The sequence below is a fragment of the Canis aureus genome, chromosome X (genome assembly GCF_053574225.1).
Source record: "Canis aureus isolate CA01 chromosome X, VMU_Caureus_v.1.0, whole genome shotgun sequence".
Classification (NCBI taxonomy): Eukaryota; Metazoa; Chordata; class Mammalia; order Carnivora; family Canidae; genus Canis; species Canis aureus.
The window spans coordinates 42,599,504-42,621,834 of record NC_135649.1 but is presented as its reverse complement, the minus strand read 5'-3'; the positions used below and the strand labels follow the sequence as shown (position 1 = coordinate 42,621,834).

Genomic DNA, 22,331 nt, shown 5'->3' with positions numbered 1-22,331 from the left:
TCTCCCTCTGCCTGTGTTTCTGCCTCTCTCTCTCTCTGTTGTCTCAATAAATAAATAAAATCTTTAAAAAATAATAATAATACTTATGAATAAATTTAAGGAAAAAGATTTCTACTCTGAAAACTATAAGACATTGATGAAAGAAATAGAAGAAACAAATAAATTTAAAAAGTGTCCCATTTTCATGGATTGGAAGAATTAATATTGTTAAAATGTAAGTACTACCAAAAGCCATCTATAAATTCAATGCAGTTTCTACCAAGATTCCAGTGACATTATTTACCAAAGTAGAAAAAAACTCCTAAAATTTATATGGAATGACAAGAGACCCCAAGTAGCCAAAGAAATTCTAAGTAAAGGGATGCCTGGGTGGGCCAGCGGTTGAGCATCTGCCTTTAGCTCAGGGCATGATCCTAGAGCCCCAGGTTCAAGTTCCGCATCAGACCTCTGGCATGGAGCCTGCTTCTCCCTCTGCCTATGTCTCTGCACCTCTCTCTCTGTCTCTCATGAATAAATAAATAAAATCTTTTAAAAAAAGAAAGTCTAAGAAAGAAGAAGAAACTAGGAGGCATCACATGTCCTGATTTGAAGCTAGACTATAAAGTCATAGTCATCAAAAACAGCATGGCACTCGCATAAAAACAAATAGACCAATGAAACAGACTTGAGAGATATAAACCCAAGCATATATAGTAAACTAAAACTTGACAGAGAGCCAAAAATACACAATGGAGAAGATAGTGTTTTCAATAAATGGTGCTGAGATAAATGGATATTCATATGTAGAAGAGTATTATGCTACTCAAAAATTAACTGAATAGGGGCACCTAGGTGGCTCAGTTAGTTAAGTATACAACTCTTTTTTTTTAATGGTCTTTTTTTTATGATAGTCACACAGAGAGAGAGAGAGGCAGAGACACAGGCAGAGGGAGAAAGCAGGCTCCATGCACCAGGAGCCCGATGTGGGATTCAATCCCGGGTCTCCAGGATCGCACCCTGGGCCAAAGGCAGGCGCCAAACCACTGCGCCACCCAGGGATCCCAGTATACAACTCTTGATTTCAGCTCAGGTCATGATCTCAGGGCTGTGAGCTTGAGCTTGTGTTGGGCTTCCCACTGGGTGGACATGGAGCCTGTTTAAGATTCTTTCTCTCCCTCTTCTGCCCCTCTCCCCTCTATCTCCCTTTCTAAAAAAATTAACCCCAAATAGATTAAAGACTTAAATGTAAGATCTGAAAGCAGGAAACTCCTAGAAGAAAACACAGGAATGAAGCTCCTTGATATGTATACTTATGACTTTATTTTTTTTGGATATGACATCTAAAGTACAAGCAACAAAATATAAAACAAGTGGGATTGCATCAAAGTAAAAAGTTCTACATAACAAAATAAGCCATGAACAAAGTGAAAAACAACATACTGAGTGGGATAAAGTATTTGCAAAACGTGTATCTGATAAGAGGTTAATAACCAAAATACAGAAGGGAGGGGCAAGATGGCAGAAGAGTAGGGTCCCCAAGTCACCTGTCCCCACCAAATTACCTAGATAACCCTCAAATCATCCTGAAAATCTACAAATTCGGCCTGAGATTTAAAGAGAGAACAGCTGTAATGCTACAGTGAGAAGAGATCACGCTTCTATCAAGGTAGGAAAATAGGGAAAAAAGAAAAAAAGAAACAAAAGGCCTCCAAGGGGGAGGGGCCCCCACGAGGAGCCAAGCTAAGGCCGGGGCGAGTGCCCCCAGGAAATGAAAGCTCCCTCCCGGAGAAGCAGGAGCTTCACCAATCTTCCCCGGGGGGAAAGGCACTCGCAGGGAGTTAGAGCAGGACCCCAGGAGGGGCGGGGATGCCCTCAGGCTCCCAGGGACACTAACAGACACCTGCGCCCCGGGAGAGTGCGCCGAGCTCCCTAAAGGGCTGCAGCGCACAAGGCTGGACCCGGCAGCAGCTCGGAGGGGCTCGGGCTGCGGCTCCGCGGAGAGGGGGCTGCCCGGCTGGGAGCGTGAATCCATCAGCGCAGGCCCGGGAGCACAGGGCGCGGGGGACACAGCCCAGGATCCGACCTCCCCCCGGGACAGGCAGAGGCCGGGAGGGCACAGGACAGCGAGGACGCTTCTGCCCCGAGCTGAGCAGATCAGCGGCCCCACTCCGGAGCATCCAGGCCCCTGCAGACAGAGAGCTCTGTAGCTATTGCGGGAGCTGAATCCAGGGCTCAGAGCTGGCCGCCGCCACTGGGGTTGTTCCTCCTGGGGCCTCACAGGGTAAACAACCCCCACTGAGCCCTGCACCAGGCAGGGGGCAGAGCAGCTCCCCCAAGTGCTAACACCTGAAAATCAGCACAACAGGCCCCTCCCCCCAGAAGACCAGCTAGATGGACAAGTTCCAGGGGAATTCAAGGGACTTAAAGTATACAGAATCAGAAGATACTCCCCCGTGTTTTGTTTTGTTTTTTGTTTCTTGTTTTTTTTTTTTTTTTTGCTTTTTGATTTCTGTTTGCTTCCCCCACCCTTTTTTTCCTTTATTTTTCTTCTCTTTTTTTTCTGTTTTTCTCCCTTTTTTCTTTTTTCTTTTTCTCTTTTCTTTCCTTCTTTCTCTCCTCTCTTTTTCTCCTTTTCCCAATACAACTTGTTTTTGGCCACTCTGCACTGAGCAAAATGACTAGAAGGAAAACCTCACCTCAAAAGAAAGAATCAGAAACAGTTCTCTCTCACACAGAGTTACAAAATCTGGATTACAATTCAATGTCAGAAAGCCAATTCAGAAACACTATTATAAAGCTACTAGTGGCTCTAGAAAAAAGCATAAAGGACTCAAGAGACCTCATGACTGCAGAATTTAGAGCTAATCAGGCAGAAATTAAAAATCAATTGAATGAGATGCAATCCAAACTAGAAGTCCTAACGACGAGGGTTAACGAGGTAGAAGAACAAGTGAGTGACATAGAAGACAAGTTGATGGCAAAGAGGGAAACTGAGGAAAAAAGCGACAAACAATTAAAAGACCATGAGGATTGATTAAGGGAAATAAATGGCAGCCTGAGGAAGAAAAACGTACGTTTAATTGGGGTTCCCAAGGGCGCCGAAAGGGACAGAGGTCCAGAGTATGTATTTGAACAAATCATAGCTGAAAATTTTCCCAATCTGGGAAGGGAAACAGGCATTCAGATCCAGGAAATAGAGAGATCCCCCCCCTAAAATCAAGAAAAACCGTTCAACACCTCGACATTTAATAGTGAAGCTTGCAAATTCCAAAGATAAAGAGAAGATCCTTAAAGCAGCAAGAGACAAGAAATCCAGACTTTTATGGGGGGGAGTATTAGGGTAATAGCAGACCTCTCCACAGAGACCTGGCAGGCCAGAAAGGGCTGGCAGGATATATTCAGGGTCCTAAATGAGAAAAACATGCAACCAAGAATACCTTATCCAGCAAGGCTCTCATTCAGAATGGAAGGAGAGATAAAGAGCTTCCAAGACAGACAGGAACTGAAAGAATATGTGACCTCCAAACCAGCTCTGCAAGAAATTTTAAGGGGGACACTTAGAATTCCCCTTTAAGAAGAAGTCCAGTGGAACAATCCACAAAAACAAGGACTGAATAGATATCATAATGACACTAAACTCATATCTTTCAATAGTGACTCTGAATGTGAACGGGCTTAATGACCCCATCAAAAGGCTCAGGGTTTCAAACTGGATAAAAAAGCAGGACCCATCTATTTGCTGTCTACAAGAGACTCATTTTAGAGAGAAGGACACCTACAGCTTGAAAATAAAAGGTTGGAGAACCATTTACCATTCAAATGGTCCTCAAAAGAAAGCAGGGGTAGCCATCCTTATATCAGATAAACTAAAATTTACCTCGAAGACTGTAGTGAGAGATGAAGAGGGACACTATATCATACTAAAAGTATCTGTCCAACAAGAGGACTTAACAATCCTCAATATATATGCTCCGAATGTAGGAGCTACCAAATATATCGATCAATAACCAAAGTGAAGAAATACTTAGATAATAATACACTTATACTTGGTGACTTCAATCTAGCGCTTTCTACACTCGATAGGTCTTCTAAACACAACATCTCCAAAGAAACGAGAGCTTTAAATGATACACTGGACCAGATGGATTTCACAGATATCTACAGAACTTTACATCCAAACTCAACTGAATACACATTCTTCTCAAGTGCACATGGAACTTTCTCCAGAATAGACCACATAATGGGTCACAAATCGGGTCTGAACCGATACCAAAAGATTGGGATCGTCCCCTGCATATTCTCAGACCATAATGCCTTGAAATTAGAACTAAATCACAACCAGAAGTTTGGAAGGACCTCAAACACGTGGAGGTTAAGGACCATCCTGCTAAAAGATGAAAGGGTCAACCAGGAAATTAAGGAAGAATTAAAAAGATTCATGGAAACTAATGAGAATGAAGATACAACCATTCAAAATCTTTGGGATGCAGCAAAAGCAGTCCTGAGGGGGAAATACATTGCAATACAAGCATCCATTCAAAAACTGGAAAGAACTCAAATACAAAAGCTAACCTTACACCTAAAGGAGCTAGAGAAAAAACAGCAAATAGATCCTACACCCAGCATAAGAAGGGAGTTAATAAAGATTCGAGCAGAACTCAAGAACAGAAGAACTGTGGAACAGATCAACAGAACCAGGAGTTGGTTCTTTGAAAGAATTAATAAGATAGATAAACCATTAGCCAGCCTTATTAAAAACAAGAGAGAGAAGACTCAAATTAATAAAATCATGAATGAGAAAGGAGAGATCACTACCAACACCAAGGAAATACAAACGATTTTAAAAACATATTATGAACAGCTATACGCCAATAAATTAGGCAATCTAGAAGAAATGGACGTATTTGGGTGGAATCAGAAAAGACCTGGAATAGCCAGGGGAATTTTAAAAAAGAAAACCATAGCTAGGGGCATCACAATGCCAGATTTCAGGTTATACTACAAAGCTGTGGTCATGAGGCACAAAAACAGACACATAGATCAATGGAACAGAATAGAGAATCCAGAAGTGGACCCTCAACTTTATGGTCAAATAATATTCAACAAAACAGGAAAGACTATTCACTGGAAAAAAAGACAGTCTCTTCAATAAATGGTGCTGGAAAAATTGGATATCCACATGCAGAAGAATGAAACTAGACCACTCTCACCATACACAAAAATAAACTCAAAATGGATGAAAGATCTAAATGTGAGACAAGAATCCATCAAAATCCTAGAGGAGAACACAGGCAACACCCTTTTTGAACTCGGCCACACTAACTTCTTGCAAGATGCATCCACGAAGGCAAAAGAAACAAAAGCAAAAATGAACTATTGGGACTTCATCAAGATAAGAAGCTTTTGCACAGCAAAGGATACAGTCAACAAAACTAAAAGACAACCTGCAGGATGGGAGAAGATATTTGCAAATGACATATCAGATAAAGGGCTAGTTTCCAAGATCTATAAAGAACTTATTAAACTCAACACCAAAGAAACAAACAATCCAATCATGAAATGGGCAAAAGACATGAACAGAAATCTCACAGAGGATGACATAGACATGGCCAACATGCATATGAGAAAATGCTCTGCATCACTTGCCATCAGGGAAATACAAATCAAAACCACAATGAGATACCACCTCACACCAGTGAGAATGGGGAAAATTAACAAGGCAGGAAACCACACATGTTGGAGAGGATGCAGAGAAAAGGGAACCCTCTTGCACTGTTGGTGAGAATGTGAACTGGTGCAGCCACTCTGGAAAACTGTGTGGAGGTTCCTCAAAGAGTTAAAAATAGACCTGCCCTACGACCCAGCAATTGCACTGTTGGGGATTTACCCCAAAGATACAGATGCAATGAAACGCCAAGACACCTGCACCCCGATGTTTCTAGCAGCAATGTCCACAATAGCCAAACTGTGGAAGGAGCTTCGGTGTCCATCGAAAGATGAATGGATAAAGAAGATGTGGTTTATGTATACAATGGAATATTACTCAGCCATTAGAAATGACAAATACCCACCATTCTCTTCAACGTGGATGGAACTGGAGGGTATTATGCTGAGTGAAATAAGTCAGTCGGAGAAGAACAAACATTATATGGTCTCATTCATTTGGAGAATATAAATAATAGTGAAAGGGAATAGAAGGGAAGGGAGAAGAAATGGGTAGGAAATATCAGAAAGGGAGACAACATAAAGACTCCTAACTCTGGGAAAGGAAGAGGGGTGATGGAAGGGACGGAGGGCGGGGTGTGGGGGTGAATGGGTAGCGGGCACTGAGGGGGGCACTTGACGGGATGAACACTGGGTCTTATTCTGTATGTTGGCAAATTGAACACCAATAAAAAAATAAATTTATTATTAAAAAAAATAACCAAAATCCATAAAGAACTCATCCAACTCCATAGCAGAAAACCAAATAACCCAATTACAAAAGAGATAAAGGACCTGAATAGACATTTTTCCAATGAAAATACACAAATACACAAAAGGGCAGCCTCTACATGAAAAGACACACCATTTTACTAGTCACTAGGGAAATATAAATTAAAACCACAATGAGGGGGGCACCTGAGTGGCTCAGTCAGTTAAACATCTGCCTTTGGCTCAGGTCATGATCCCAGGGTCCTGGGATTGAGCCCAGCATCTATCTTCCTGCTCAGCTTCTCCTTCTTCTCCTCCCCACTCATGTTCTTTCTTGCTATCTCTGTCTCTCTTTCTCAAATAAATAAATAAAATATTTAAAAACCCACAATAAGATATTACCTCATGACTATTAGAATAACCATCATCAAAAAGATGAGGTGACAAATGTTGGCATGGATGTGGAGAAATGGCAACCCTCTGTGCACTCTTGGGGGGATTATAAATTGGTGCTGCCACTATGGAAAACAGTATGGAGGATCCTCAAACATTTAAAAGTATAACTACCATTGTGATTCAGATATATTCTGGAAATACATGCAAAAGGAATGAAAACCCTACCTCAAAAATAGATCTACACCCCCTCCCCCATGTTCATAACAGCATTATTTACAGTAGCCAAGACATGGAAACAACCTAAGAGCCCATCAGTGGATGAATGGATAAAGAAGTTGTGGTATATAATACAATAGAATATTATTCAGCCATTAAAAAACCCCGAGGAAATCCTAACATTCGTTAAAACACAGATGGACCTTGAATGCATTACAGGAAGTGAATTAGGCAGAGGAAAATACACACTATCTGATCTCCCTTCTATATGGAATCTAAAAAAGTCCTAAACACATAGAAAAAGAGATAAGAAATGTGGTTACCAGAGGCAGGGTCTGGGGGCAAGGGAAATTAGAGAAAGGTGGTCAAAAGGTCCAAACTTCCAGTTATAAGGTAAGTAAGTACTAGGGATGTGATGTGATGTACAACATAATGACTAGAGCTAATACTGCTGTCTGATGTATAAAAAAATAAAGAGTCCTATGAGCTTTCATCACAAGAAGAAAGGTTTTCTTTTTCCTTTTTTTCTTTTCTTGTTACTCTATCTAAATGAGAAGATGGATCTTAGCTGAACCTATTGGGGTAATTACATATATTTCACAATATATGTAAATCAAAACATCATGTTGGTGTGCCATAACTGTCTATAGTGATGTATGTCAATTATTTCCCAATCAAACTAGAACAAATTAAACTAGAATATAGAGTAGGGTGTGAAAGAAGATGCCACTTGAGCAAAGGCTTGAATATATATTAGTTATAACTTCAGAAAACTATATAAATGTTGGTTCACCAGACCTGCCTAAAACATTCTGGGACTTCTAGTGTTTTCTTTCTTTTAAATTTTGAAATAAATTTAATTTGACATAGAAGTTGCTAAATAACACAGAGTTCCCACATATGATTCACCTACTCTTCCCCAATGTTAACATCTAACATTACCACATAACTACCACAACCAGGAAACTGTCACTGGTACAATATTCTGTTAAGCAAACTACAGACCTTAGTCAAATTTCACCATTTTTCACATGCCCTCAACCTTTTGGTAATTCCATGAATTTTATCACATATATAGATTTGTGTAATTGCCATCATAATTAGAACAATATAGCTTCATCACCCCAAAGAACCTCGTTTTTGCTACCTGTATAGTCACATATGCCCCCTGGCAACCACTGATCTGTTCTTCAGAAATAATAATTGTATAATTTCTGGAATGTTATGTACATGGAAATATATAGTATGTAGCATATTATAATTTGCTTATGTCGCTCATCATCATTCCCCTGAGATCCATTCATGTTGTGGTGTGTATCAATAGTTTTTTTAATTTTTAATTTTTTTACATTTTATTTATTTATTCATGAGAGGCACACAGAGAAAGGCAGAGACATAGGCAGAGAGAGAAGCAGGCTCCCTCCGGGGAACCTGATGTGAGAATTGATCCCAGGACCCTGGGATCACGCTCTGAGCCAAAGGCAGATGCTCAACCAGTAAGCCACCCACATGCGTCCTAGTTTTTAAAATTTTTTTATTCCTGATGTTCCACAATTTGTTTATCCATGCCTCCACTGAAGAGCATTTCAGCTTTTTCCAGTTTTGGGCTAAAACATATAAAAGTGTTATATACATTCATGTACTTTTTTTGTGTATACATAAATTCATATTTCTATGGTGAAATCTAGAGTATTATATTTTTAGAGGGGTTTATAAGCAAGTGCTGTGCTTTACAAAATGAGCAGTAGAGTGGAAAGAACACAAAAGAAACGACTTCAGCCTTGCTCTGTCATTGATCAGTGGTATAATGTTCGGTAAGCCGATCTCTATAGGACTGAAATTCTATCTGTAAAGTGAGAGGTTAGGAACTTATGATTTCTTTAGTCCTTTCTTTTCTTTTCTTTATCTTTTTTTTTTTTTGAGAGAGAGAGAGAGCACGTGAGTAGAGGGGCAAAGGGAGGAGAGAATCTTAAGCAATCTCCACACCCAACACAGAGCCCAGTGTGGCACTCAATCTCACAATCCTGAGATGGTGACCTGAGCTGAAATCAAGAGTCAGGCACTTAACCAACTGAGCCACCAAGGTGCCCTTTTTTTAAAAAGATTTTAATTATTTATTCATGAGAGACGCACAGAGAGAGGCAGAGATATAGGCAGAGGGAGAAGCAGGCTCCCTGTGGGGAGCCTGATGCAGGACTCGACCCCAGGACCCTGGGATCACAACCTGAGCCAAAGGCAGATGCTTAACCACTGAGCCACCCAGGTGACCTCAGGTGCCCCTATTTAGTCTTTTCTACATCTAACAGTTCTGTGGTTCTTTTTTTTTTAAGATTTTATTTATTTATTCATGAGAGAAACACACACACATAGAGGCAGAGACACAGGCAGAGGGAGAAGCAGGCTCCATGCAGGGAGCCCGACATGGGACTCGATCCCGGGTCTCCAGGATCACATCCTGGGATGAAGGTGGTGCTAAACCGCTGAGCCACCCAGGCTGCCCAGTTCTGTGGTTCTGAAGAGAGAGAAAGGAGGTTTCTACCATTTCATTTGGGATTTGTAACTATACACATAGAATACTAGCTACAAGCCTAGATTATATCTCTCCCACTTTTTTTGTGCATGTTCTAGCTATCTTTCATGGAAAGAGAATATGTGGATGAAAGTAACTAATCTTAATGTTACAAAGGAGGTCTGATCCCTGAAAAGAAAGGACTCTAAAACTAACACAGAATTGCCACATGGCACAGGGTCACTCTTTAGTCTTATAAGTGGAGCACACTGTCCTCTCCCTCTTTTGCCAATATTTTTATCAGTTAAACTCAGGGTAAAATAAACAGAATATGTGTGTGTCCATGTATGTGTATGTGCATTCTGTGTATTTTCTAAATGTTACATTATATGCATTTATACTGTATATTTTTTCAAAAGTCAGGAGGTAATTACACAAAATGTTTGCAACGGTTAAGTCTGAGGGGTTTGATTATCTTGAGAGACAATTCTGAGGGGAAAAGAAGCATGTGTATGAGCAGTCTCTCTGCTTCTCTCTCTATCTCTTTCTCTCTCTCTCTCTCCTACACACACACACACACACACACACACACACACACAGGTTAAAATCATGGACAAGAGCCAGACTACCTGGCTACAAATCCTGGTTCTGCCAGGTACTAGTTATTTGATCTTGGGCAAGTGACCTAACCTCTATGTCTCTCAGATTCTTCTGTAGAATGGCAATGATATTCATAGTGCCAACTTTAGAGGGTTAATAAGATATGCAAATGAATTAAAATATATGAAGCAATTTGAACAGTGCCTATTGCAGGAAGCACGTCTGTCAACCGAATGTCTGTGTCTGTCACTTCTGGAGATGGCCTGGCTGCCCCCTCCCCATCCACCTGGCTTCAAACTGCAACAGTCCCATCCTCCACCGCCTCTACCACTAGAACTCCTCACCCACTCCTCTGCCAAAAAAATTAACTTAGGTTCTGAGGTAGTAGATTGCTTAACTCTGCCTCCTTAATTTTTTTTCCTCCTAAACTGTAGTTATTCTAGTCCAAGGGACTAAAAACCCTATTAATAATTTTGCATACCCGCAAGACCTTTAAAAGTGACTGCTTCTACCCTCAAGTCTAAAGAAACAGATAAAATCCATTTGAAAAACAGCCCTACTTCATTTAGTTCTTTTTAATGTTAAGCTGGCAGAACTGTCTTTGAAATGTTACATTATTTTGCATTAGAAAACAAAATAAAAAGAAAGATGGTCTTATTTTCCTCTTTGTTTTATACATTTGAACGTTCCTCATACAAAGGGCCGAGATGGTGGTGATGGTGGTGCGTGCGTGTGTGTGTGTGTGTCTGATATCCCCCTAGTGTGATCTGAATTAATACCTTAGCTTAGATGCCGCCATAGTAGGTACTACATCTGCTTTCATAAACGTTGTGGTTTCTTTTTTCCCCCTAGGATTGTTGAGATAATAATCGCCATATAACATGGTGTAAGTTTAAAGTACATAATGTGGTGATTTGATATACACATGTATTACAGAATGGTTACCACGGTAAGGTTAATTAACATGTTCACCAACCTCACATAGTTATCTCCTTTTGTCAGTGTGGTGAGAACATGTAGGATCTACTATTCTCTTAGCAGTTTTCAAGTGTACAATACAGCCTTATGAACTGTAATCAAGGAATCTAATAAATCAAGGAATCTAATAAAGCTGAGCTTGTAGAAACAGGGAGAACATCACATTCTCTTGAACACATCGTTTTCAGAGAGTAGTGAATTCTTTGCAACACCAGGTGACAAGGCTGTCCGTAACAACCCATTGAAAATCCACCCGAGGTCCAGTTTACCTCCCACTTTTGCTTCTCATCTCCTTCACTCAGAAAGAGACTTTGCAGGCTGATACAGCCCACCTGAGCCTGTTTTCTTGGGTGTTTGGAGAGTCTTAGAAGGCAGGGCTGGTGGTCACCTTCTCCATCAGGAGCAATGATGGGGAGTTGAGAAGTTTGTCACGCCCTCCCAATTCTTTGAGTACCCTGCCGGCTTTTCCTATTCCCCTAGCTCTTGGACAAGAGTGTTAACCAATGATGGTTAAGGCATTACTGTAGTTTGAAGATCCTGACATCTTTCTTACCCAGGTACAACCAAAGCCTCAAAATGATACTGTGGCTCTCTGTCCTCCAGAATGGACCTGCAATCTCCGTTTCTAGCCGTATTTCCCTCCCTTGCACCTGTCAGGCTGATCTGCTTTATCCAAACATCCTCTAACTCTCCTGGCTCTGCTTTTGTTCATGCTCTTCACAGCATTCTCAGAATTCTCTCTCTTTAGGGGCACCTGCGTGGCTCAGTGGTTGAGCATTCCCCTTTGGCTTGGGTTGTGATCCTGGGATCCTGGGGTTGAGTCCCTCATCAGGCTCCTCGTGGAGAGTCTGCTTCTCCCTCTGCCTATGTCTCTGCCTCTCTCTGTGTCTCTCATGAATGAATAGATAAAATCTTAAAAAAAAGAATTCTTTCTCTTTAAACCTCATTTCTGCGTGCCCAAGTCCAGCTCATCCTTGAAGACCAGCGCAGCTACACAAAACCTTCCCTAACCAACCCCCCATTGCCCTTTGCCACAGGAAAAATTAGTTTTCTCTATGCCCACACAGAGCTTTGTGTCCTGTTTATATTGCTAGTTTTGCTCTTCCTTTGATTGTAATTAGCAGAATTCACCCTCCTCTCCTCCACTAAGACTTGAAGTGCCTCGAAGGCAGAAGCTGAGTCTTTTTCCTCATTCTGTCCCACACAGGAACCTACATGGTGCCTGGTATGTAGTGTAGGCCCTTGACTGAAGCTGCTAAAAACTTCCCCAAACGATCTTCGATGTTGGCATTTCACAATCCACCAGGGGTCGGAGGTAGTGGTGGTCGTGGAAGATCTCTTTGGATAGAAGATCTCGGAATGAACTAGAGCTGGCATTGACTGTAGAGATGAAGACACCAGCGAGGTGTCCTGTTTCTTAACCACATAAAGGAATTTTACTTGATTCTGGCTGTAGAGTTCATCCACTATGTCTTCATCCATGTTGGTCCCACCTGAACAGGAATCCTCAGTGCTCTGAAGGGCTGATGGATGTGGCTGAGCTGGGGAGAGGGGAGGAGTGAGGGAGTTTCTCATGGGGATAAGTTGGAGGGAAGGCTGGTGCACTTTGAACCCAAGAATAAAAGACCTATGGAGGGAGACCTATGGGAGATCTCCCAAGAAACTATCAAATCAGCTCCCTAAAAGAAGCTTCCAGTAAAAAGGGCTAGCCCATTTACACTTCAATACAGAATGGAAACAATTATCAAAATAACCTTTGGTGGCCTCTTCAGCCTTTGCAATACGTGGCTTTTGTGAACTCCCATGTATCTATTTCTGTGTAGTAACCAACAGTAAAATCCTTCTAATGGGATGTGTGTGTCTGTGTCAGAGAAGGATGGGAATTAAACCAGGTCCAACTATGGGTTTAATCTTTGGCCTGGGAGGTAGGAAGGAACTTTGGGAAACAGTAGGCTAGGCAGTTGGATAAAGATGTGCCAGTCAAATTCTCACTGCCTTTGAGAAGGAAGAAAAGAGCACAAGGTAGAGAAAATGACCTGGAGACCCGACAGGGAGACCTGTACTCTCTAGTGCTTAGGCCTTGGAAGAATCGTGCTGGGACTCAATCTCAGACACCAGAAACTACACCCCCACCCCACAAAAATTGGCCTTTTTAGGGGGTGGAGAGATTTATACAAGTAGGTTGCCAAGATTACCCTAATGGTATTTTCGGGGAGGACAGATTTTTCCACAGATATAAAGCCTTCTAGTCAAACCCATTAACCCAAACTAAAGAGCCAAAGGCTGAATAAAGATCTGGAATCTTCCACCAACCACCCACCCAACCACAAATGCTCAGTTGTTTTCAACTAAGGGTTAATAAGCAAGTGAAATATGTCAGTGCAATTTCAAGGAAAACTGCAGAAAAGGAAAATACCAGGGCTTTCAAGTACCTTCTAAAGCAATTTGAGATGTTTTATTCACATCATGAAGACAGTTTTACCCTGGAGTATTTCCTACTTAGACAACACTCAAGGAACCTGCTCTTTTGGGCTGCTTCTTGACATGGAAAAATTTTAATGTCACTGCTTTACCTTTAATTTGGGATTTTGCCTCTTCAGCCAAATTTCTGCTCTACTACTTGTGCTTGGCTGTTTGATTTTGCCCACAGCAACTGTCCAAAGCCCTCCCTAGCTCCCTCACTTCAACCTACATCCTCTCTAAAAAATGCATTTACCATAGTCCATTTTCCAATGTTTGTCATTCTTACTATGATTTTTCATTTTACTAAATCAATCAGGAAATGTTTGTTGTGTGTAAGGCACTGTGCTGGTTACAGCAGGAGATACAAAGGGGTATAAAAACTTTCTTTAAGGAGCTTGCTGTCTGATTGAAGATTTCCAAGCAAGGGAGTGCTTCTCGTTTTTTACCTTTCCTTTCGATTCCTGTTACCTTCTTTGGCTAGGCCCTGTTTATATCACAGTAATTTTTAAATCATGCACGCCTCCCTACTCCACTGCACCAGCTTACCATTACCACCAATCAAATCAATCCCAGGTCATCTCTTTAAAAAAAAAAAGTTAACTTAATGGTTGCCAGAGGAGAGGACCAATGGGTGGGCAAAAGGGGAAGGGAAGTGGGAGATAAAGGCTTCCAGTTATGGAATGGATAAGTCACAAGGAAATAAAGGGTAGAGGAAAGGGAATATATTCAGTGGTATTGTAATAGCATTGTGTGGTGACAGATGGGAGCTACACTTGTAGTGAGCACAGTGTAGAGTCATCACTGTGTTGTACACCTGAAACTAATGTAACATTGAGTATCAGCTACACTTCAATTAAATATATATATATATATATTTTAAAGATTTTAATTATTTATTTATTCATGAGAGACACACAGAGAGAGACAGAGACATAGACAGAGGGACAAGCAGGCTCCCTGCAGGGAGCCTGATGGGGGACTCCATCACAAGACCCCAGGATCACAACCTGAGCCAAAGACAGATGCTCAACCAGTGAGCCCCCCCAAACATCCTAAAATATATGTATATATTTTAAAAATTCATTCTTTCACCATCCTACTTTCCAAACAATATTTTTCAAAGATACCATAATGCCTAATGAATAAAGTGCAATTTCGTTAGCTTGCCTCAAAATTTTCCTCCTTTTTACCTTTAAAATCTAAGTCCTGTCCATCATTGAGGGTCAAGTCCCATTTCCTTCAGGCATCTTTTCTCCACTTCCCCACCAAAAGCGATCTTTCCCTTCGATTTCTGTAGGTTATGTTTTACATCACTTATTGGTATGCTGCCTTGACTTGTTTGTTTTATATGCATGTGGCTTTTCCCCATTCAGATTGCAAATTTATTGAGAGCAGGGCCTGAGCATAATGCCTTACACACACACACAAGATGCTTAATACGTTTGATGTTGAAGATGGTGATGATTTTTCCTGATTTCAGGGTATGTATAGGATGGGTTATGAGGGTGGGTGGCAAAGGAAAGATTCTGGAGGTAAGGGGATGAATTAATAAGACTTTTATGGTTATAGTCCAGAAGGATGATAAGGGTTTCAACTTACTGATTCCTTGGCTCAGAGCCTCCTTGTATTGCCAGAAGAATTTTAGTGAGTTTGAAAAGGAGGGGCAGGACTTTGGGACTGCTGTGAATTTATGTGGGGGATGAGAGAGAGGTAGAAATCAGAAGTAACTGAACCTGAGTAACTTAAGTACTAATAGTAGCATTAGAAAAAAAAAGAAATAAAAGAAATCAGGTGGAAGCCAGATTTAGAGGGGAGAGATGAGTCTGTTTTTAGATATAATGAATTTAGAGTAACTTGAGTAACCAAGTGGACGTATCTAGCAAGCAGCAAGATACTCCCTACCCCCATTTGATTCAATGCAACAAATATTTACTGAACATCTACTGTGTACCAGTCAGTATGTTGGAGAGACAGTTAAAGACACCAGTCCTGGCCTCCAGAACTCATGTTTGAGTGGGGGAAGACAGACTAATAAATTCCTATGGTATAAGGTAGTAAATAGTAAAATTGAATTTTATATACATATATATCGCTGTGGGGATATAAATAGGTGATGAATTGCATCCAAGCAGGTGAGAAAAAGTTACAAAAGTGATGAGTTTTGAGCAAGGCCTGGAAAGATAATGTAGAAGTTTGTCCAACAAACAAATAGGAAAATGACTTTTCAAGTGAAAGAAGTCTCGAGCGAGGGCACAGGACATGGAAGTGTAGGACATTCTAATGATCAGAAATGACTAAAGACAATGGGATGACAGAATAAAGGTGGATAGAGCAAAAGATATGCTGGTTGTCAGAAACAGGACAGGAATTTTGTTACACTAGCCTGGGGAGGCAGCCTAGTGTGATGGTTAAAGGTGTGGACTCTAGCATCAGGCTTCCTGAGTCCAAACCCCAACTCTGCCACTTACTAGGTGTGTAACCTTGAGTGAGTTACTTACTCTCTGTGCGCTTACTTTTCCCATCTGTAAAATGAGGCTGATGATACCTGCCTCATAGGATTGCTCTGATGATTGAGAGAGCTAGTATATATAAACTGCTGAGGGCAGTGCCTAGCATATAGTGAACATTATGTAAGGGTTAGTCCAAAGGCTAAATGACAAGAAACAGGGCACTCCACCATGATGTACTACACTCTCAGCAGCTTCCAGAGGAAATTAGAAATAGGAACTAGGTCTCCAAATACACTAAACACACATCCAGAGAGCACTGGATGAATCTCTTATTCTCACACGACTGGGAGTTTCTCGAGAGGGTGAGGTTATCTGCTTTGGACATGTAGATCCAATTTAGGGAAAGGGGGAAGAGTCTGAGAAAAAAATTCGAATGGCCAAGGTGGGACTGTTTGTTCACAATAAATGTAAGCTCTCATTAGGCATTCCCTCCGGAAAGTGGAAATAAATTAGAGTTGAAATACTGCATGGGTATTTTATTTCAGTTAAGTAAGAAACTGAAAATTGGCCAGCGAGGACCTCAAAGGATGAGAGAACAGGCAGCAGGGTTCAGTGACAGGTATTTTGCTGGGTTTGGAGTATGTAAAGGAGTCCTCCAAAGAGGGCTGGCAATTGGAAATGCAGCCCTACCCTGCTAATATATCTAGCCCCTAGGGTTTTGATGCTCTCAAGTAACCCATTGTCCGTTCCTCAGCTTTCTAGAGCCCTGCTTGAGTGCTCCTTGAATAGACTCTTGGAATGGTTGTACTTCCCTGTGTGACTGCTCTGTGTGCTGCTCAAATGGAACTGAACCTCGTCTGCCCACCCAGCCAGCCCAGTGGTTTCACTTGGCAGAACTCGGCTTGAATTCTGGCTTTACCACTTAATAGCTGTGTGATCTTGAGCAAGTCACTAAAATTTCTGAGCTTCAGTCTCTCCATCTGTGAAATGGAAATAAAAATGGCTCCTCTATTATAAAGCACATGTGGTAATTACATGAAAGAATTTATCTATAAAGTGCTTGGAATCTTAAGTGCTTAAGAGATATAAGTTCGTTTGTCTTCCTTTGCCTTTATGCTTAGGCCACCCAAAGATCCCTGCTCTCATTTTAGCCCCTGTCGGAAGGGGGCTTCCTACCATCTAATACCAAGAGTAGTAGAGCTGGGAAGAAGGAGAAATCAGTATATGGAAAGACAATGAAAATGGTGGCTTTTTTTTCACCCCTTTTTTTTTCAACTTTGCAGTGGAGATATTTTGATGTAGCCACTATTCCAAAATAGGAATAGGTATTCAGCTGCTGGACAGCTGAAGGTGAGAAATATCTACAGAGACATAATGACAACTCTATTAAAATATATCTACACATGCAGATATTTACTGTGAAGTTATAGCTGTGCATTCATATGTTTTAGAATTAGAAGGGAACAAGGAAAATCAAAAACATTTTTTAGGATGGTAGAAATAGATTGTTGTAATGTTATCTTAATATTGCTGTGTCTGTGGAGAGAGATCCTCTTTTCCTGACATACTTAAATCTCCTTATCCTCTTTTCAAAAGAACAGCAGGAGTAAAGGGTACTGGAGTAAAAGGAATTGTACAGTGGGAATAACATGCCCCCATCTCATCTGTCCTTCTGCCCAGCCTTCCGTTAACCATCATGATCTACCAGAGGCTGGAGGGCTTCCTAACTATGGTGCTTCAGTGCCCTTGCATCATTAATATCATCATCTCTACCCTTCTTCTAGGAGTGGATCTTATGAGGGAGGTATGGAAGAAGTTGTGCATGCTTAGCTGTCAATCCAAACCTTTGAGAGCCAGCAGAGGACAAAGGCAGCAATCACTATGTAATATTCTGGACTTTCTTGGCAGGTGAATACTGCTATGCATGAGGCAAAACTTATGGAAGAATGTGACGAGTTGGTAGAGATCATCCAGCAGAGGAAGCAAATGATCGCTGTCAAAATCAAAGAGACAAAGGTAAAGCACAGAGCTTCAGTAAGGTCAAGGCAGAGTTGAGTTTACAGATGTCAAGGTTCATTTGTAACCTTGTTCAATCATCATCCCGATGAATCCAGTTTGAACTTGGATCATGAAAGTAAGAAGAAATGAGGTTGGAGGGAGGGAGGCAAAGAAAAGAAGCCACGTTTGGCCTAGTGCTATAAACCCAGTAAAAATCAAGGCAGTTCTGAGGTATTGGAAATGTTCTATATTTTGACCTGGTTGGTGGTTACATGGGTGTATGTATATGCAAAAAAGAAAAAAAAGTCATTGTGTCGTATGTTTCAGAGGTGGGTGCTTTACTGTATATATATTATAAGTCAGTCCAAATAGAAGAAAGAAATAAGTAATGGTAGAAATATGGGTCAGAATTATGGAAGGATCATGCATACTATTATGAGGACTTTGGGCTTAATCAAAAAGGCATTGGGAAAACATTCTAGTTTCTTAGGAAGGGAGAAGATGGATTGATATAGCAGAGGTATGCAGGGGAGATCAGAAGAGGATGATACTGAAGTCAGGGAAGCCATCTAACATCTAAGAGGCTTGTGGAATTATTCTTTTTCTAAAATATTTTATTTATTTATTCATGAGAGACACAGGGAGAGGGACAGAGACACAGGCAGAGGGAGAAGCAGGCTCCCTATGGGGAGCCCAATGCAAGAATCAATCCCAGGACCCCTGGATCACAACCTAAGCCAAAGGCAGATGCTCAACTGCTGAGCCACCCAGGTGCCCCTGGAATTATTCTTGATATGAGTTGAGGAAAACCTAAACCAGGGAAGTGCCAGCACAAATGGAAGGGAAGGACATAACAGGCATTCCTAGAAAGGAAATGCTGGGAATCATCAACTGAGTAGCTATAAAAGATGAAGGGGAAAGAGAAGACTTACAGGGTTTTAGCCTGGGAACTGGAGAAGCATGGTCAACGTCAGGTGTGAGCCTTCATGTGTCTGTATGGATTTTGGCTTATTGGTCTGCCCATCATTGTAGTGATTATAAGCTCATGCTGTGTATACAGTGTGAGAATTTATGAGTCTGGAGTGATGATCAGTACTTTGTGTCATGCTGGGTGGTTCCAGCTAACACAAGAATCGAAATTTCCAAGAACACAGATTCTGTGAACACAAGTATGCATAAAGATACGTAGAGAAACATGTACATAGAAATGTAGATACTCATAAAGAACAAGGAGGTAGGAATGCCTGGGTGGCTCAGCAGTTGAGACTCTGCCTTTGGCTCAGGGTGTGATCAAGTCCCACATCAAGCTCCCTGCGAGGAGTTTCTTTCTCCCTCTGTCTATGTCTCTGTCTCTCTCTGTGTGTCTCTCATGAATAAATAAATAAAATATTAAAAAAAGAACAAGGAGGTGCTTCTTGTGAAATGTGTATGTGAAAATATATTGACAATAAAATGTATCTATGGTGATCCCTGGGTGGCAGGGTTTCCTTTTATACTTTTTATTTTCTCAGTACTCTACCTTGAGCATGCACTGTTTTAATAATCAAGAAAAATTAATGTTACCAGTAAGAAAAAGAGGAGGTAGATAACCTAGAGTGTATGACTGGCTGTGTTGCAGCATCAGTAAGTGGGCTGTGGGTGGGAGGAGAGCCTGTGAAAACACAGAGCCGGCAGGTTGAGAAGATGAGTGGTTAGTGTAGGGACCATGGGAGATTAATAGGCCTATTTTTAGAATCACTGCAGCAGATCTCCTTCATGTTGTTTTATCGTTTTTAATTAACCCCTACATGTTTTCTTTTTAAAGCCCTGGATATTTAATCTCATTTTTTGTTCATTCCTTTAAGGTTATGAAGCTGAGAAAGTTGGCACAGCAGGTTGCTAATTGTCGACAGTGTCTTGAACGGTCAACAGTCCTCATCAACCAGGCTGAGCATATCCTGAAAGAAAATGACCAGGCACGGTTTCTCCAATCTGCAAAGAATATTGCTGAGAGGTGAGCTCCCTCGGTTCTGTTTTCCATGCCATCTCTTAGGAAAAGGGTGCAGCTGGAAATCACTTAATTCTGTCAGGGCACGTATGTAGCTGCTGCCACCTAAAGATCTTACCAGATAGTTTTACGAAGCCTCAGTGTTACATTGCCCTGTGGATTTCTGGCACCCTTCTCTCTGTGTAGCTTACTGTTTCTCCTAACATACAGCCAACCACATACCCTAGCTGTGCCCTAGCTCTCCACTGCCCGCTCAGTGCTGGAGCTTTCTATATTGGTGTTAGCGTAGGGAGAGAGACTTTTGGCCACAGGGGTAGGTGTGTTCCCTCCCTAAGTATTTGTGTGTTTTTTATTGCTTTCATTTCGTTATGTCTCACACAGATGAATAGAGAGCAGTAAATTCTTAGGCTTTTATTTAATCAGTCACCCCTTTGAAAATGTGATGAATGTCACGAGCCCTCTTCCTGAGAGGAAAATGCGTATTAGATATATACCCATAACGTTCTGCACATGGGGGTGCCTGGGTGGCTCAGTCAGTTAAGCATCTGCCTTTGGCTCAGGTCATGATTCCAGGGTCCTGGGATCGAGCTCCATGTTGGGCTCCCTGCTCAGCAGGGAAGCCTGCTTCTCCCTTTCCCTCTGCCTCTCCCTGCCCCGCCTGTTCTCTCTCTAAAAAAAAAAAAATCTTTAAAAAAATTTTGCATATGATTTCAGAGGGCTCATGACTTAGAAGGCCATCTGTATATCATTTGCAAAGAATCTGAAGTCTAAAATGGAACATTGCTCAGTAGAGTCACCAAGGCGTCAAAGGGCTACAGGGACTCATTAGGCAAATGTGACCTCCTTACACCTCTCTCTCATTTACTGAAGGCTTCGGCTCCACGTTCACAGTATTCCTTTCTGTTGCTTTTGCCGTAATTTCTGATGACACTGGCAGCATCCATGTGGCTGACCCCATCTGATACTCTAGCCATCCAGTCTCCTGGCTCCTTGCTATCCCCACTTCCAGTGACCCTCACCTCTGTTCTACTCCATCCACCCACTTCCATGACTCTCATGCTGAATCTCACCATCACTCAGAATTATGCTTAAATAATAAATTAAAGCATCTCATGTTCTAACTACAGTGTCTGTACTTACAGTTGATTGCTTTTCTTCCAATGTATCTATTCTTCAACTTCATCGGGACTCCTAAGATGCAATACCTACCTACCGGCTACCTACTGTTTTTGGCCTATTGAGGATCTCTGATTGCTCATTTCAGCTACTCACTCTTATTGCAATATACCCACTTCCTTGCTTCCACTGTGTTTTTATCACACTAACCTGATCAACACTCCCAACCCTGAATCAGCCCAGTTCCTCCCACCTTTTCCATGTCTATATTTGAGTTGCAGAGCCCTGCTGGAGAAAACCACATAACCAAAGAGGTTAGTTCTACTGCACACACATTTATGGCTTCTAATCTCATTGGAGCCCTGAAATGCTGCTATGTGGCTTTGGTCAGCTTTCTTTTTGCTTTGTCTCTCTAATGGCTATTTCAAAATTTCTGTGTTCAACTCAAAAGTTTCAACCATGCCAGTTTCCTGCTCATGCCCAGCAAATGACTTTATGTCCTATTTAGGAGATAGAGTGGTAAGTATGAAAGGACAAAGTCCTCAGCTTCTCAAACCAAATTGCTGGGCACACTTGCATGTGTGTAGCCTAAGGTGGGGCTTGAACTCATGATCCTGAGATCAAGACCTGAGCTGAGATCAAGAGTCTGATGCTTAGCCGACTGAGCCAACCAGGCTGCTCCTGCCTTTTGATTATAATAGTAGAGATGTTCCTTCATTTGTACTTTGGCCACATGCTTCCTTTTTAAAAAAAATTATTTATTTGACAGAGAGTGAGAGAGAGTAAGCACACATAGGAGGAGCTGCAGAGGGAGAGGGAGTAGCAGACTCCCTGCTGAGCAGGGAGCCCAATGTGGGGCTCGATCTCAGGACCCCTGGATCATGACCCGAGCCAAAGGCAGGAGCTTAACTAACTGAGCCACCCAGGTGCACCACATGCTTCCTTTTTTCCCCATAGCTTCAGTTTCTCTCTTTCCCTAGTTGACTTCACATCCACTTTTAAACTCATTCATGTCTTTCCTATCTAAAAAATATAATACTCACAACTTTCCTCTCCCTTATACCCCTTCTAGCTTTTGCCCTATCCCTCTGTTTCCCGCAGAGCAAATTTCTTCAAAGACGATACCATTTCCTCACCTCTGACTTACTTTTCTTAAACATTGAAAGTTATTTATATTAAAGTAATCCTTATGCATAGTTAAAAACTCAACTATTACTAATAGTTA

The 22,331-nt window shown here is 41.5% G+C and overlaps 1 protein-coding gene across 7 annotated transcripts in view; it reads left to right on the top strand.

The window, feature by feature from the left end:
• The window catches only part of MID2 (midline 2), a 201,053-nt gene that overhangs the window by 154,075 nt on the left and 24,647 nt on the right, over positions 1–22,331 (top strand). For all 7 annotated transcript variants that reach the window (XM_077890085.1, XM_077890083.1, XM_077890086.1 and 4 more), the window contains exons 4-5: positions 17,914–18,021; positions 19,848–19,996. In XM_077890085.1, the coding sequence (XP_077746211.1) occupies positions 17,914–18,021; positions 19,848–19,996 (257 nt within the window). The remainder of the gene's footprint in view (positions 1–17,913; positions 18,022–19,847; positions 19,997–22,331) is intronic.